Raw genomic sequence first — 16004 nt, 5'->3', positions numbered from 1 at the left:
GGCGCAGGCGCAGTGGCTTCGTTTCTAACTCACTCTGCCGGGGCCATACTTGCAATAGGGTGGCCCGTTTGAAAAAGGCGTTGCTGAACTGATGCGCTGAATTTTGACACGCGCCTGTCGAATACGCTAATTTATCCAGCCGCTTATTTCGGCCCAGACAACCGTTATCTGAAACTAATATTTCTTTTTGATTCACAACTTGAGTGGTTAAATTTTTCAGTTTCCACCAGATGGTGTGAGATGAAAACCTTGATCAGAGCCGTGTATTAAAAGGGTGTCGGCCCGTGATGGGGACCTGTCTAGGCCTGAGGCTCCGCCAACTTTTTGAGCTGTCTGACCAAAGACGTCTTGAAATACGGGGCGCTATCGATAATAGGATCCTTCGGTGTGACCTGTTATGGTGGTGCACGGCTGCTTCTAAAGCTCCCTTCCAACCTCCTCAGTGACCAGGGTAGACGGTCATGTAGAACTTAATGTCGCGTATCGCTCGTTCAGCCAACCCATTTCCTTCCGGATGGTACCGGGGTCGTCGTGCGCAGGGCTATGCCCCTTTGCGCTGCCCGAAGTCTCGACTTACTGCTACGGAACGCAGGTCCGTTGTCCGCTATGAGAACTTTGGTATTTCTGAAAGCCTCGCGCTCCAGTAAACTAATTACCGACTGGGCGTCTTCCTTCCCTGCGCGGGCCGCAACCATCCTGGTTGCTTGGTCTATCGCAAGTAAAAAAGCCTGCGTTCGTGGGACGCTTTCTCCCAGTTGTATCTTGTCCGCAATTCCCAACTCCTGGTCGGCCTGAAGCGTCGGCACAGTTCGATAGTCCGCGTAGTGAGGACTACAACCTAATGCTGTGGTGCGTGACCTGTTATGGTGGTGCACGGCTGCTTTTAAGGCCCCATTCCCGCCTCCTCTTTGTCGCTCACATCTGGTATGGGACTCGCAGTCACGCCAGACCCATCATAGCTCCGCCCACTTGGCTGGAATGAAACGTGAGCCGAGCCGCCTGAGCAGATTTCCAGGCTGCACTTCCGCTCCAAAATGACGGAATGAAAAGCACGAGGAGATTTCAACGTGGCAGCTCCGCTCACAAATGGCGGCACTGACGTTGGTCCCGCCCATCGCACGATGTCAAATGACACCCTACAAAACAGGTTCCTCCACTCTCCTGATAAACGGCTCTGACCTGGATCCTTAATGGCAAGTGTGGACGGCGTGGGTATGTCCAACCTTGCGTGTGGCAGGCCATCACCTTTGGCGTTCTTAACGTTCAGGCAAGTGGACGGATACAGCGCTTCGCTCTATAGCGCTAGAGAATAGCACTAGAAAGCCAGTGCTGTTTTTCCGCTTGCCGTTCTCACATCAACCAAGCACATAGCGCTATCCTGCTCGGGTCACGCGAAGTCTCGCTGCGACGCGATGCACCGATACTACCGTGATTGTTTACTGTTCGTGTCGGATATCCGCAGCGCCATGGCGGATGTCTCTTTTGATGCTGCGGATTGCCATGCACTGGCAGATGAAACTCGTGGATATTTTCACGTTGTCGTCGTCGCCTTACCGCCTTGCAACTTCGGTGGGATGCAAAACAAATCGCAGCTTCCGCGACGTTACATCCGAAAGAAACTCCCGATTGGTTAAAGCAGAGTTTGCGCTCAAAATAATGCTAGAAACGTTGACGAGGTCTATACTTCGATAAACGCTGTTTTATAGCGGTTCGCAGCACTGAGAGGAGGAAAACATAGCGCTCTTTCGCAGCGCTGTGTAGCAAATCGCTATATGTTGGAACTAGCCTTTAGTCTGAGTTATGCTACATTGTTGTCCAAATTATCATACAAGACGAGGAAGCTTAAAACGGTCTGCTAGTGTCACTAGACACTCACTGATTTATGCTCATACCGCATTTTCAATGCTGCGCCGATTATTACAGCGTAGAACCAAAGACCAAGCAAGAAAATCATCCTGGCTACTGCCAATTCCCATATCCTTTCAGTGTGTGCCACCATCCCAGCCTGCCCAGATATTCCTGGAGTAGGGAATGCGACATACGAAGAACTCGAAAGACATGATGCGACACCGTACATGCGTGTGCGGTACACCTGCAACGAAGGTTTCTACTTAGAAGGTTCACCTGAGATTGCCTGCCTAGACGCAGAGCAGGGCCGCCAGTGGCATCCAGAGCCTCCAGCATGTCATGGTAAGAGTCACAACGTGTCAAGGAGGGACACACCCATTGTCCGCACTTTTCGTCGGCAAGTGGATATTTGAAGCGCATGCCTCCGAGATTGCACACGACAAGCCTCCATGTTTATCTAGCCTCCTTGCCGCATGTCTTGTCTGTCCAACCCTACAGTCTGCAAAATGTTCTCACATGCCGAATAAATGCCAAATTAAAAGGACACGTGTCCACAGGTTGGTTAAACTGTGGAACAAATTGGCAGAAATTAGAGTTATGAGGACGCTTTTAGCAGCACAGAACAAGTTCAGGATAACGGCTCCCGACGGCACTATAAGCCATTCGTGTTAGGCCTTCGAAGTGGTTGACATTATCGACTCAAAATTTGACAGCCTGACAGCCGACTAAACCTCCGAAGGCGACGCAAGCGATTTCATACCTTTCCCGTTTTCGAGCATGATTTGCTCCTGGACGCAAAGCGCACCTGCCAACAAAGCGCCATTCTCCGTTTGAAAGATAAACGCAAACACTCTTGAGCGCTTTAAGACGGCAGGCCACTTCTGTGAGCTACGAAGACTCCTCTCTGAACTCTGAACTGAAGTCTCTGTGGATGCTTTGGATTCTTGCGTGGCGTGGTACGCCACTACCATTGTGCGGAAAAGGACTGTTCCTATTTATCTACATCTAATGCGTTAATTTTGACATTGTCCTTGCGTCGTATCTGCTTAAAGGGACGGTATCGTACCCCCTGCCCCTTTTCATAAAGTGTACCATTCGATTGCCCTTTGTTGAAAATGGGATACTGCTAATTTACCCGACAAAACACGCCACAGTTATTAAATAACCGAATTAAATTGATAAAGATTGCAGAGCATGCCGCGATCTGTGTTGGCAACAATAAGAACGGCCACGTCGCCCTGCGGGTCAGTCTGTGATAGGATACAGAAATCGTCTGCTTTTGCGCGCGCTAGTGCATCGGCGTGAGCAGACGACTTTCAGAAGTTACTGGGCACCGCGGCAACTCTCGTACATTTTCTTTCAGTTCTCAGGTGAAAAACGCGCATTCGAAGTAGTGGCAAGCATGGTGGTTCAGAACAACTATGTTAATCCTCAGAGACAAGTTAAAAGTCGCAGAACAACCCCATCCACAATCACAAATCTTAAGTCGCTGGCCATCAGCGCGCGCGGTCGCATTACACCTCCGACCAAAAATATATTACGCGCGCTTCTATTACACTCCCCGTTGTACACTGATCATGCTTCGAAATGAAGTGTCGCTCACGACGTACATGAAGAAGGAGTACGTGTTTATTTAAAAACCGCATTAAAAACTCGCGGAAAGAAAACACGTGACTTAGCTTCCATGTATCCGATTGTGCGCCACATTATGGGAGACTACATTCTCCGCTCGCGGAGGTATATGCCTCAGTGTCCCCATTTCGAAAGCAAAGGGGATTACTCAACCCAAGGTGCTTCTGCAAGTTACAATTACCATGACAACGACGACGCACCCGCAGGCCGACGTCATACGTGACGTATGCATGAGAGAGGCGCAGCTTTCGTCGTCTGCTCTTACGGCACGTTTCGACAAATTCCTCGAAAACGACTTGGTTATTCCAAATGAAACTTTGACGGTTGTATGTGTACAGTACTCGTGAAACTAGTTTTGGCTAAGTTTCGGAACCGCCCCGGCTGTACGAGACCGTCCCTTTAAGGGACATTCCATTTCGCTATCCCAGTTTTCCTGCAGACTGTTCACGCAATACAACTCCAGCTTTTTACAGGTTTCAAAAATTGTGAGGACATATTCTACATTCCAAATGTTTTTGTAACCGGAGATGACTGCTGCAAGCCGGGCGACAAACTGGGTTTCGAGTGCAACGACGACGTCACGCACTTGCTAGTCGGCGCGAACGAACTGACGTGCTTGAGAAACGGTTCCTGGGATCATCCTGCTCCACAATGCTTAAGTATGTGCCTCTCTGATCTCACAAGTAAACGGTTGTAACGGTGCTTTATACTCGTCCTGTAACGTGTTGGGTCGTGTGGACCTCATCAGTCTGCCACGAGCGCAGTGTTCTTACACGTACCAAGTGTGGCTTTGAGTGCAAGCTCTGCTCAGCGGGTGTTCGATTACTCCCATAATTTCAGTTCTATGATACAGAAACTAAATGCGAAGCGCTACCTCCCGACTACGCTGCTCAAGTTGCCCTTTCCAAACACTTTTCGGAGTAACTTGGTGACTTAAAAATACTTCTAAGTGGCACTATCTATAGTGTCAGCAATTTCGTTCATCCAGTGCTCATGCTTATATTCGGAGTTTTTTTTTCTCCACCAGCCTGGCTGCATATACGGCGTTTCATCAGTATCCTGTACTCTTTTTTTTTTTTTTAGAGAAATACGGAAGACAGCTAAACAATTAACTGAGATTATTTTGGGGCCGCATGCTTCTTATGTGGGCATATATTTGATCTCACACATTCCAGGGTACCCGTCCTTTCGCTACCCTGCAGAAGTAAACAGCGGTTTAGTAGACACGCGTGACAATGTGTTGCCCTGAAAGGCGTATGTTGGTGAATTAACGTCGGTCGAAAGCCGAGGAGACGTCCAATGCTCCATGGTTCCTTGGCGAGACAACAGGGCTCAAATATTAATAATTTAAAGGAACCATTGATTAAAACAATGCATGTAGCACAAGTTGGCTCGCTCGCTTACCGTGGCTCTCCTACTGAGCACAGCATCGGGCATCCGCGCGATGCACATTATCGTGCGCGATGTCTAATGCGCAGAAGGCGAGTACGCAGTAAGAGGATATTATTCGGGAAAGAAGGGTATTACGGGAATCTATTGTTATCTTCGCTTTGTTTGCATTCGTTTGAGAAAAAGTTCGCAAATCTTAACTTGATAGTATCTCGAAAGTAACGAGTTACTTTTTTGAGTGAACACGATGGAAATTGATGTTCTGAGCCTGTAACACAGGAGAAAGGACAAACACACAAAGCATCGAGTGTCTATGAGCAATGAGTAGAGAATGAAAGAAGTCCCCGCAGCTGACTAAACCCTTTCAGTAACTTCCTTTTTCGTCGTACTTTTTGCTCTTCTACTCAAATGCTTTAGAATGTTTTACTCTTTACTCTTAAATACTGTACTCTTTACAGCGACTGCTGTATGGGGGAACTTTTGTCAAGCTCGCGGCGTGGTTCCCGGCATTTTATTCGCCACGCAGTTGGTTGGTACAGCTGGCGCTACAGCAAGTCGGATACGGCGAGCACTTACAGCCCCACGAGTGGAGAGCAAAGAAAAAGAGAAAGAATCACGCCTCAAGTTTCAAGTTCAATTATGAACAGCATAAGTGTCACAAAAATGGCGTACGCCTCCCGTTTTCAACAAATCGGGGCAGATAACGATATCATTAGAGATTATGGTTGGCTAGAAGCGTGCTATGCGGTGAAGTTCATTTTTAAGAGTGTAGCTTTGCGATATAAAATGTTCCAGACGTGTGCACCTGAAACAAATGCGCGTTCGTCGGAGTCTTCACTGGTCAACGCGGAGTTTGTGGAGAAATTTCTGCGTAACGAGTTTAGACATGTTTGGGACGTTCCTGTTCCGTCCGAAAGCGACATCCTGTAGGACGGCGTATGCGCCTTCTCAACGACTAATTACGTAAAAATCATTAATTAATTCATTAATTAGATGTTTTCTGGGGAATTCGGGATGGTGGAATTGAAGCCAGTCATCATTCAAATCTGTCGTCGTTATTAAACACCGTGAGAAACTAAGGACTTCGAGATATAAATTGCCAAATTTCGCTATGGTAATGAGCCGAAACCAGAACTACGTACATGTCGAGCACAGAAAGAGCGACAGGCAATCCCGGTGAGATGTCACGTGCTTTGGAGCCATGGAGCTGATTGGAGTAGGCGCTAATCTGAGACCATTCTCTGGCCCAGATAAGTGAAAGCCGCGGCATTGTTGCGTTGGGAAAGCGCCTCGTCCTAGTTCCAGCTCATTTGCATAGCGAGACATTTGACATTTTATATATCAAAGTACGTTTGCTTCACAGGATGTTTAATGAGTACGGTGGATTCGAATAATGAGTGGCTCCAATTCTGCCATCTCACATTTAATTAACAAGTTTATAAATCAATTTTAGCTAATTGGCCGTCCAGTAGCTGCACACTATGTTCGCCCGGCGGTATAACCCCCCTAATAGAACGTCATCTATTTTGAAATGCTAGTTCTTTTTTTAAAGTCTGTAAAGAATAAAAAAAAACACACTGCATGTTCAAAGAAAGATTCCTAACAGTGCGAGGATAGAATTGAAATTTGTGGAGATCGGAGCTCCACGAATGTTTATGGCCGGCTACACCGACTCACTTGTGCCTCCAAAGGGTGTTCAATTGTACAGACAGCTGTACAGTAGCTGTACATAGTCTATTCTTTTTGTGTGTGAGGTTTTGTTGTAAATACTCTGCAGTCTTGCTGTGGCATGTGGCTTGCGGAGATGTTGCGTGTAATGAACTGTATACAGTCTGATTTGTACTGACTTGTGCTCTCTGTAGTTGTGAGGTTTGCTGTAAGTATTTATCTGAGTGTTTGCCTGTAGTTCTTCGCCGCGGCAGAGTTAGAGTTAGTTCACACTTCTATCTATAGCCACGTTATATTAAATTTTCCTCAAACACACAGTACAGAGACGGGGTTCGTGGGGATGATGATGAATAAGATTATCATGACGATAATGTGACGACAGCACAAAATGAACTACCCAAAGTGATTATGAATGAGTAAAGTAGTTCCTTTGTATGCCACTGCCCGGCTGCTTCAACAACAGTTAGCTGTCGCTAAGTAAGGCTAGCTGTAAGGCTAGCTGTCGAGTGCTGCAAGCTCCGACTGGGAAAAGGCGGCAGCCTTCGCTGTAGCGTACGCCAGCCAGTACCTGCTGCTCCGTATCCTCCACAACACTAGAGCAGTTGGGGGAGGCTGCTTTTCCGTTCTTGTGTAATTGTACACTGTAGGGGCCCGTAAATATACGAACAAGAAGAGGAGGACGAGAGTGAAGATGTCTTACTACAGTATGCGTTGGCGTACGGTATCTGCAATAAATGTTAGAACCCTTACTTCTTAGGCATTCCGTACATGTGACGCCTTTAGCACATCTATTGGCATACTTTAAGCTATAGACATGCTCAGGCGAAATGCCAATTAACCCTATATGCGCGTCAGTATCATAGAGCTTAAGCAGTGATACGATCACACTTACGCACTCTGACTCCTGCGTCGGCCCTACTTTTTCCCAGGTACCACCTAGACTAGTGTTCGCGTGTTCCTGCAGGAAGCTTGCTTTAGATGAGAGAACTGATGTTCTGAGGCTGGAACAACATAGAAGGGACAAATACATACAAAGCCTCAATTTGCCTAAGAAATTAACGATGAAAGATGAAAGTCACTGAAAAGGTTAGCCAGCTGTAGGAGTCGAACCCACATCTTCTGGATTGCCGGTCCAGGGCTCTACCAATTGAGCTAAGCTAACACGCCTTCTCAGCGACTTCCAGGGTGCGTCATCTGAAGGGACTAACCAGCCACTCTCTCTCACTCATCCTCCTTTCACTCTTACATTTTTGCTCACTCATACACACGTTCATACGACGGGATCGACGCAGGCGGCAACTGTTGAACATGAGGGAACTGATGTTCTGAGGCTGGAACAACTCGTCTTTCATCGTTGCTTTAGTGTTTTAATATAAGTGTTAATTAGAAGCCATGTGTGATTCGTTACTTTAAGTCAGGTTTCATTACTTGCTTCTTGCTTTCATTGCTTCTATGAGCATATGTTCATTCGCAATTTAACGTTTCCATCCTAGCGCTGTCGTTTTTCTCACGCATCTTGTTGCTTTTGTTCTCCACTAAATGAGTGTCTGCCGTCCAGGTCGCAGCTGCAGTCCCCCTGGGACTTCACCACGCGGCGAGGTAGACTATCACAAGGATGGTGTCTTCTACAACGATGACTGCTGCGAGCATGGCGTTGAAGCACGCTTCACCTGCGATGAAGAGCATGACCTCGTCGGGCAAGAGAGCATAACTTGCCGAAACCGTGAATGGTCAGCTCCCAGGCCACGCTGCAAACGTGCGCGAAGTTCCTCCATCTATCGTTCTGTGGTTTCTTGATACGAGCACTTCAGTGCTATCGCCTACGGCATTTGCTGACCTTCAAAGTAATACATGTGCATTTCTATTCTTCCTTTTCTTTTTGACAACTTTTCAGCCAAGGCAGCGGAAGTGTGCGAAGACCTGGTCGTGCCAAACTCTGTGGTGAGAGGAGACAAATCGGGCGGAGACTATTTCGTTCCATATGACATAGTGATAGTGGATTGCAATCACGGTTATCGAATTAGCGGGACCGATTACCTGGAATGCAACACAGATGGCACTTGGAGTGACCCACCTTCGTGTGTTGGTAAGTCAACACGACTCTCTTGTCATATATACTCGTACATAGATACCACACCAGATGCCCTCCGCTGAGCCAAGAATTATGCTTACGGTTTGCATCAATTTACTACTTGCTTTGTCAGCTGGAACACTCTCCTCGCTGACAAACCGAGAAGTATGTCTCACTTCCCCCAAGCCGTTTTCCCCGTGTGTCAACTCCCCCCTGCGCCACTTTCCCGTAGCAATTCCCTCGAGGTGTTCTGCCGTTGGCTGCGTTTCAAAACGTAGACTCCGCTGGAGGACATTTGTGGCCCATTTAGCAGTTGAGTCATTCATATCTAATCAAGTAAGGTCAATCAATGGTTAGCTCTACGCGCCCCTTTTTGGTGGTACATCTTTGCGTCCCATGAACACCTTTCTAGGAACTTCTGTCAAAACCACCATCATGTGAAGGGAGTCATGTTCATATTGAGCCTTAAAAGGGCTTCTGGTAAGCCTTGAAGAAACGCCCTTGCCATACACGGTGGGTACGTGTACAACCTGAATCGCCGCAGCACGAATGCAATTCCTGGGAGATGCTCATCTCATCGGCATCATTTATAGTTGTTGTTGTTACGAAGATGACTGACCAAGGTAGGAAACATCGTGGAGACATCCGCTTCAGGAACACTGTTGGAAACTTCGAATTTGACCTTGATCTCAGACTCACTTTTGGGACCATGGGACAAACAAAAGCAGAGGTCTATCTTGCGACCCTTTATCAAATTCCTTGAAACTACCGGCCCGATTGACTCCCTCTAATGCCCCCGTCAGCGTCCTCAGCATCATCCTCATCACCATCCTCTGATTTTCCCCCAATAGCAATGGGGTAGCATTCTGCTCAATCAGCGGAAGACATCCCCATGTCATCGTCATCATGTATCTCTCTCTATCTCGAATTTCATGTCCCGCTCCGGACACCACCCCATATATTCCCACCCAATTTGCAGCACGGCAGCTGAAGACGTGCGTGCCATTTCGCATATTAACTGGTACCACTAATGAAGCCTAAAGCAAAATAATAGCCCAACCGTACTTCATACCGAGATTATGTGCTTCCCTTTATGTTCCCTAGTCTTTTGCGTTTTCGTCATAGACATGTGTCGCCTGCTCGCTTGATTTTCATCTATTTTACCTACATGCTGGCGTGTTTGAAAACGATAGTGGCGTTATGTTCGGATGTACTCACACGTCATTTCTGCCAACATCATTGTGGTCCACCTCTGCGCGTTGTAACTTTTGGGTAACATCGATGTTCCTTTAAATTTTGCGTGCAGGTAGCAAACCCAGCTCTTTCCCAATTTTCCACGTTCGAGAACCTGGCGCGAAGCCCAGCTGACGTTCCGCTGGCTAACCCGTACACATGGACGTTGGACGGACGTGATTTTTTACTGTTCGGCTTTACAATAATCGACTTCAGGAGATCCCAGTGCTCCTTGCGTACGCGTTGCATCCTGGGAGACTCGAATCATCATTATCATCATCATCATCTTGGGAGATTTATGTCACGAGTAATGGAGAACGATCCTGCACTTTTCGTTTCCGCCCACGTTGACACGTCGTGGTCTATGGGCTTAGAAAAAGGACAAATCGAAACAGTTTGGAGACCTTCTCCTCCTTTCTGATAACCAAGTTCCCATAGTTTAAAGCGGCGCTAAGTACTGTAGGATATTCTCGTCGTATATTGTCGCCTATAATGGGCGCAGACCGCATTATATGTTCAGTCACACGCCTTCACGAGGGGAAGGGGGGGGGTATATGTTCATCAATATGTGGAATATGTTTATTAATGGGATGCATAACAAAATTTCGCATTTTTGCGACAGAGAGACTTGACACGCTTATCCGCGTCGTTGAAAAATAAAAGATTTGAAAAGTGTCTCGCCTCCTAAAGCATTATTCGGTTGCAACATCTGCGGGTCAACTTGCTTTTTTTTTTAAATCAATCAATCAACTTGCTAAGGCGGGAGAAATGCAACGAGGGTATTGGGGCCGATGGAGATGAACCAGTTGTTTCGTGACATTAGAATCCTGGCAGGAGAGTTGAAGTCAGCGGAATTGTGCGCCACCCTTCTTTGTCCTACCTGAGCAAACGATGGAACATCTCCTGAAACCTGACACCATTATAACTTCGCAAAAGGTGTAAAAAGCAAGGTCAAGTTGACGAAACGATAGTTATAGGCATCTACCTCTTTATTAATTACAGGATTTTCGTGCAGAAAGAGGCAACTGCTTTTGATGCAGTTTCCTACACCTGTCTTGTCTTGTCACAAGTCTTGTAATTCATATATGATAGACATAACGTTCCTACCGCCCCTTTTTGCATTTTGAATTGATTTCATGTTATCATAAGATCAAGATAAACTTCCTGAATTTGATTTCATTTCGAGCTCAACGTCAAATACCACTGCTCAAACTCATTTGGCCTGGTATTGTCCACGCACCGCACGCAACGCGACGTCACATTGATCAACGCGCGTTGAGCGACACTTCTTACTCAAATATAGGAGAAGGAAATATCGTTTACGGTACATCACAATATGTTAACTAGGTTTACAATTGTGCATGACAGAATACAACTGCACTCGAGAGGACTTCGGCCCCCATATCATCGTGGAAGAGTTTGTCAACAGTACCGTCGCCGAATTCCCCGTCGACAGCCGAATCTACCTGAAGTGCGAAGAGGGCTACATGCTCGAGGGTGCATCCAGCTTGGTCTGCGCGGAAGGCGGATGGTCTCGAAAGCCCAAGTGCCGGAGTATGTAGAGCGATTATTCGAGCTACTTCAACATGAGAAGTGAAGTCGCAGGCACAGGCAGCCCCAGGATCAAAGTCTATGTATGACCCTGTACGAGAAAATGTCCTTCGAATTGAGTGCTAATTGAGTGTTAATGGCCTACGTACTGCTTGCGATATGTCATTGGGCCATGGCAGTTCCTATAACGCGCGCGTCAAACGTACCCCGAAACAGTGGACGTGGATACTGAGAAGGGACGTGCTTGATATCCTGTGCCCTCACTATTTACGACAGAGTTTCCGTCCTAAATACACAGTTGGTTGTAGTACCAAGGGTTATTTTTACAAAATTGAAGGTTGAAAACTACACTCTTCAAAATGAACTTCACCACATAGCACGCTCCTAGCCAACCATCATCCCGAATGACACCGTTCTTGCCCCTGATTTGTTGAAAACGGGAGGAGGAGCCTATTTTGTGGCATTATTCACGGCACAAAATAGGCTGCTCCTCCCGTTTTCAACTAATCTAGGACGAGAACGTTGTCAAGAGTGTACTGTGGTAACTGTGTCGAAGTTGCTAACTGCGTATAGGTCCGCGAATAACGGCGAGAAAACTACATCGCGCACGCATAAAACTGGGTCTAAAACGAAAAAAAGTCAGCAAGGTCCCGCTACGTAGCCGAATTTAGCCGCAGCAAGAAATCAGCCGCAGCAGCAGTAAACTACGCTCTTAGAAATGAAGTTCACCGCATAGCACATTCCTTCCCAACCGTCATCTGGAATGATATCGTTATCTGCCCCGATTTGCTGAAAACGGGAGGAGTACGCCTTTTTTTGACACTGATGCTGTTAGTAATTGTCACGAGAAAGGCGTGATGGGCACGTGACACATTGCGCGTGACGTATCCCACACCCTCCACGTATCGCGCGAAGAGCGCCGTGCACGTGTTTTATCACGTGTCCTTCTCGACGAGTGCCCCGTCTCTTGTTAGCTCTTAACGCGTGCAAGTGCAGATAACCAGGGCAGATAAGTATATCGTTGGAGATGGTGGTTGGCTAGGAGCGTGCTATGCGGTGAACTCCATATTTTCCTGGGTTTTCCTCAGACGCTTTCAGACATATGTCGGCACAGTTCCCTTAGAAGTCGGCCCAGGACGCACATATCCCCAGGGCGTCAGTCGTGACCACCACCACCCATATTCTCTCTCCCTCGCTCTCTCTTTTCTTTTCTTTTTTTGCTATAGTCGTGATGACGCCCACTTCTGTGTGGCCAACAACGGCGAATCGATCCTGCCATTACCCCCCCTCCCCCCTTCATTTTTAAGAATGTAGCCGCTGCAGATTATTCTAGGAGACAGAGACATCTGTTCACTTGGGGATTATTGGCGACATGACGTCCCGAAATCTTTTAGAGCAGGGTACCTCGATACTAGCACCCTCTGAGTGAGCCAGTATTGAGGCACTCTATTTTAGCGCTGGTTTTATAACAGCTTAACATTATTTGCCGTGTTTGATACCTTTTGCGCATAGCGTATAAGAAAGTGTATAAGTGCATACGAACAAAGTGCTAAACTGCGCGTCCAACATCAACTGCGTGCCTCTTGCTTCACTGTACCACCTGGTCTGGGCCTCTTTCGTCACTGTTCCGTACGTAATGAGTGCTTCGTGATGACGCAATGGTGATGTTCTCTGGCACGTTTCACTCTCCGTAAGTTGAGGAACAGGAACTAAATGGCGCCAAAAAAACGGGTGGAAGAAACATGGGACAGCGCACCGTGTCGAATATTGTTTCCGTCTCAACGAGATATCTTGTATTTGCCCAGGGATCCACTGTGGCCGTCCATCGGTACCAGAGTTAGGCTGGATGGAGATGAATACTTCGTTCGTCGGTGACGTGGCCTCGTTCGGCTGCCGAGAAGGGTATAAGCTGAAAGGGCACAAGCACCGCTTTTGTCTCGCCAACGGCGTATGGAATGGATCTCTGGGACGTTGCGTCGCGGAAGGTACTGTATATGGAAACAGACATTTGTGATTATTCAACCAGTCTTATCCGACACGTCTCCACTACAAAAAACAGAGGGGCTAGTGGCTGAACGGGGCTGCGAGAATCCGGGTATACCAGACAACGGCGTGAAGAAGAGTAGCTCTTACAGACCTGGAGCCAAAGTCTACTTCTCCTGCAATCGGGGTTATAGGCTTCGCGGGCAGAATAGGATATCGTGCGACCGTAGAGGATTCTGGTCGCATCCCCTTCCAACGTGCATAGGTAAAGTTATGAATAGTTCTTGAGACACGTTCAAGATGTCACCAGTGAAAGAATCCTTCGTAAAGTGTGCGTAAGTAGTATATTCATTCTGCTCGATATTTCAGGGACGTTCTACTACGACACGCCATTGCAGGCGAAGCAAAAGTTGATGAAGGCACTGACAATCACTACAAACACGCCGGATGCCATGAACGCCTCAGTTGAAGACGGCTGGCCAATGGGGTTGAACCCGAATGTATCAAGTGTTCGCCGTGTGGTGTATTTCGTTATCGACGCGTCTAACACTATAGGCGAAAGGGACTTCAGGAAAAGCGTTGCGTTAGCAAGATCCATGGTTATGAAGGTATGGCAAGCCTGTTCGAAAAAGAGCGATGGATATAAACAATTACGATACGACGAGTGAATGTTAAAAAAATTAAAGAATCGTGTTAGCCCTTATGAACCTGTATAGACTAATTCTACACTCTAAAAACAGAGCTTCACCGCATAGCACGCTGTGCGCCAACCATTGCCACGAATGATACGGTTATCGCTTCTGATTCGAGGAGAGAGGGGGGCGTACGTCCTTTTGTGCCAATTTGGATATGTGGTAATTGCCACAAAAAGGCGTACGCCTCCGTCTCTCCTCGAATCAAAAGCGATAACCCTATCATCCGCGTCAATGATGGGCGCACTACGTGCTATGCGGTGAAGTTCTGTTTTTAGAGTGTACCTTAAATTATACATTACCGACATTGTTAATGTGGCGCGTGTGCGCGTACACACGACTAACTAACGAAATGGGGCTTATCAGTAAGGGCTATTACCAGGCTACGCGTTTCATGCAAGGTGTAGGTAAAAAATGTGGGTGTGGGTAAACTTTGTGCGCAAAATCTTTCGGTGCAGTCATTTTTATGTTTCGTGTTAGCGCCGCGAAGCAGCCCTGACTATGAGACGTGCACAGATTGAGAGAGGATAGCAGGAACGTGTTGGGGGGGGGGGGGGGGGGAGGCAGTGCAGTCTTTAAACACGGCAACGACAAGGGATGAACAGCAAGACGCAGCACTAATGTTCGTTCGTTGTCGTTCACTGCACTGAACGGTCTTGACCGCACTCTTAAAAATGAAGTTCATCGCATAGCACGCTCCTAGCCAACCATCATCTCGAATGATATCGTTATCTGCCCTGATTTGTTGAAAGCGGGAGGCGTACGCCTTTTTTGTGACACTTATGCTCTTCATAATTGTCACAGAAAAGGCGTACGCCTCCCGTTTTCAACAAATCAGGGTAGATAACGATATCATTCGAGATTATGGTTGGCTATAGGAGCGTGCTATGAGGTGAAGTTCATTTTTAAGAGTGCGCTTTTAGTCACAAGCCCGGATTCTTCGGTAATGTGCTCCGGGTTGAATATTACACGGAAGTTCGATTTTGATTGAACTGTCCAAACGTGAAAACCTAGGCCCGTCATATGTTTAAGTTTACCGCCCCAACTTTAAAGTCAAATCGGGTCGCATCGCTGTTGCGTGCACCGTATTGCGTCGTTGTCTTTCGGCGCTGCAACTGCACCGTAACTAGATCACCTAGTTCACCATACCGTAACTGCAACGCCGCGTCTGTTGATACCTTCCACGTTGAGACAGGGCAAAACGCTGCCAGCGTTGCGTTTTAGTCGGAAACCGCCGCGAGCACTGAATAAGTGGCCGCGTTGGCCAAATACCAGCTGGGTGGCAGGCCTACTTGCAAGTTGTTTCCAAATTAGAAATTATTTCACAAGCCATTTCTCAGTGATTCCACTTGCAGCTGCTTTTCACTTCAGCACGTAATCTCGTTCATGCCTGCTTGCTGCGTTTCAATGGCAACTGTATCATTCTCCTTAGCAGTGGCGTCATTAAGTGATGCAGGTGGCACCGGGTGGCGCGACGATATGGGGTAACGCACCGTACCAGTACCGTCGCTTTATCTCTTCCCATGCGGCGCGATGACGTAAAAAAAAAAAACATAAGCACCATGACGCAGTACCCAGCAAGCAAGCATGCGCCCCTCTGCGAGCTCGTGATTGTTTCTTTTACCTGTAGTACGATATTGTTACTTATTGTGCGTCGCTTGGTGTGGAGAAGGATCTATAAATTTGTGTGTGTGTGGGGGGGGGGGGGTTAGTCCCACAGAGCTTCAGCACTGGGTGACGCATACCGTAGTGGCGCTACTGCTCAAATGACATGTCCAATACCAGCTCTCATGCCCTCAGATCAATGTCACAGAGCAAGGACATCGCGTTGGGGTCGTCATATTCAGCAACGACGCCACGAGTCTTGTAAGGCCCCACGTAGACATATCAATGGATCACGTGCTCGAAAAACTTGATGCCATATCTTACACGGGTAA

At 47.4% G+C, this 16004-nt stretch overlaps 1 protein-coding gene across 2 annotated transcripts in view; it reads left to right on the top strand.

Moving 5' to 3' along the window:
* Positions 1 to 16004, top strand: part of LOC135397052 (sushi, von Willebrand factor type A, EGF and pentraxin domain-containing protein 1-like) — a 45966-nt gene that overhangs the window by 2684 nt on the left and 27278 nt on the right. For both annotated transcript variants that reach the window (XM_064628382.1, XM_064628381.1), the window contains exons 3-11: positions 1987 to 2190; positions 3954 to 4139; positions 8096 to 8293; positions 8432 to 8623; positions 11210 to 11395; positions 13198 to 13377; positions 13452 to 13640; positions 13745 to 13983; positions 15868 to 16000. In XM_064628382.1, coding sequence (XP_064484452.1) covers positions 1987 to 2190; positions 3954 to 4139; positions 8096 to 8293; positions 8432 to 8623; positions 11210 to 11395; positions 13198 to 13377; positions 13452 to 13640; positions 13745 to 13983; positions 15868 to 16000 — 1707 coding nt within the window. The remainder of the gene's footprint in view (positions 1 to 1986; positions 2191 to 3953; positions 4140 to 8095; positions 8294 to 8431; positions 8624 to 11209; positions 11396 to 13197; positions 13378 to 13451; positions 13641 to 13744; positions 13984 to 15867; positions 16001 to 16004) is intronic.

Source organism: Ornithodoros turicata, chromosome 6, assembly GCF_037126465.1.
Source record: "Ornithodoros turicata isolate Travis chromosome 6, ASM3712646v1, whole genome shotgun sequence".
Taxonomy (NCBI): domain Eukaryota; kingdom Metazoa; phylum Arthropoda; class Arachnida; order Ixodida; family Argasidae; genus Ornithodoros; species Ornithodoros turicata.
The sequence above is the reverse complement of the archived record's forward strand: the minus strand, read 5'-3'. Positions and strand labels throughout refer to the sequence as shown.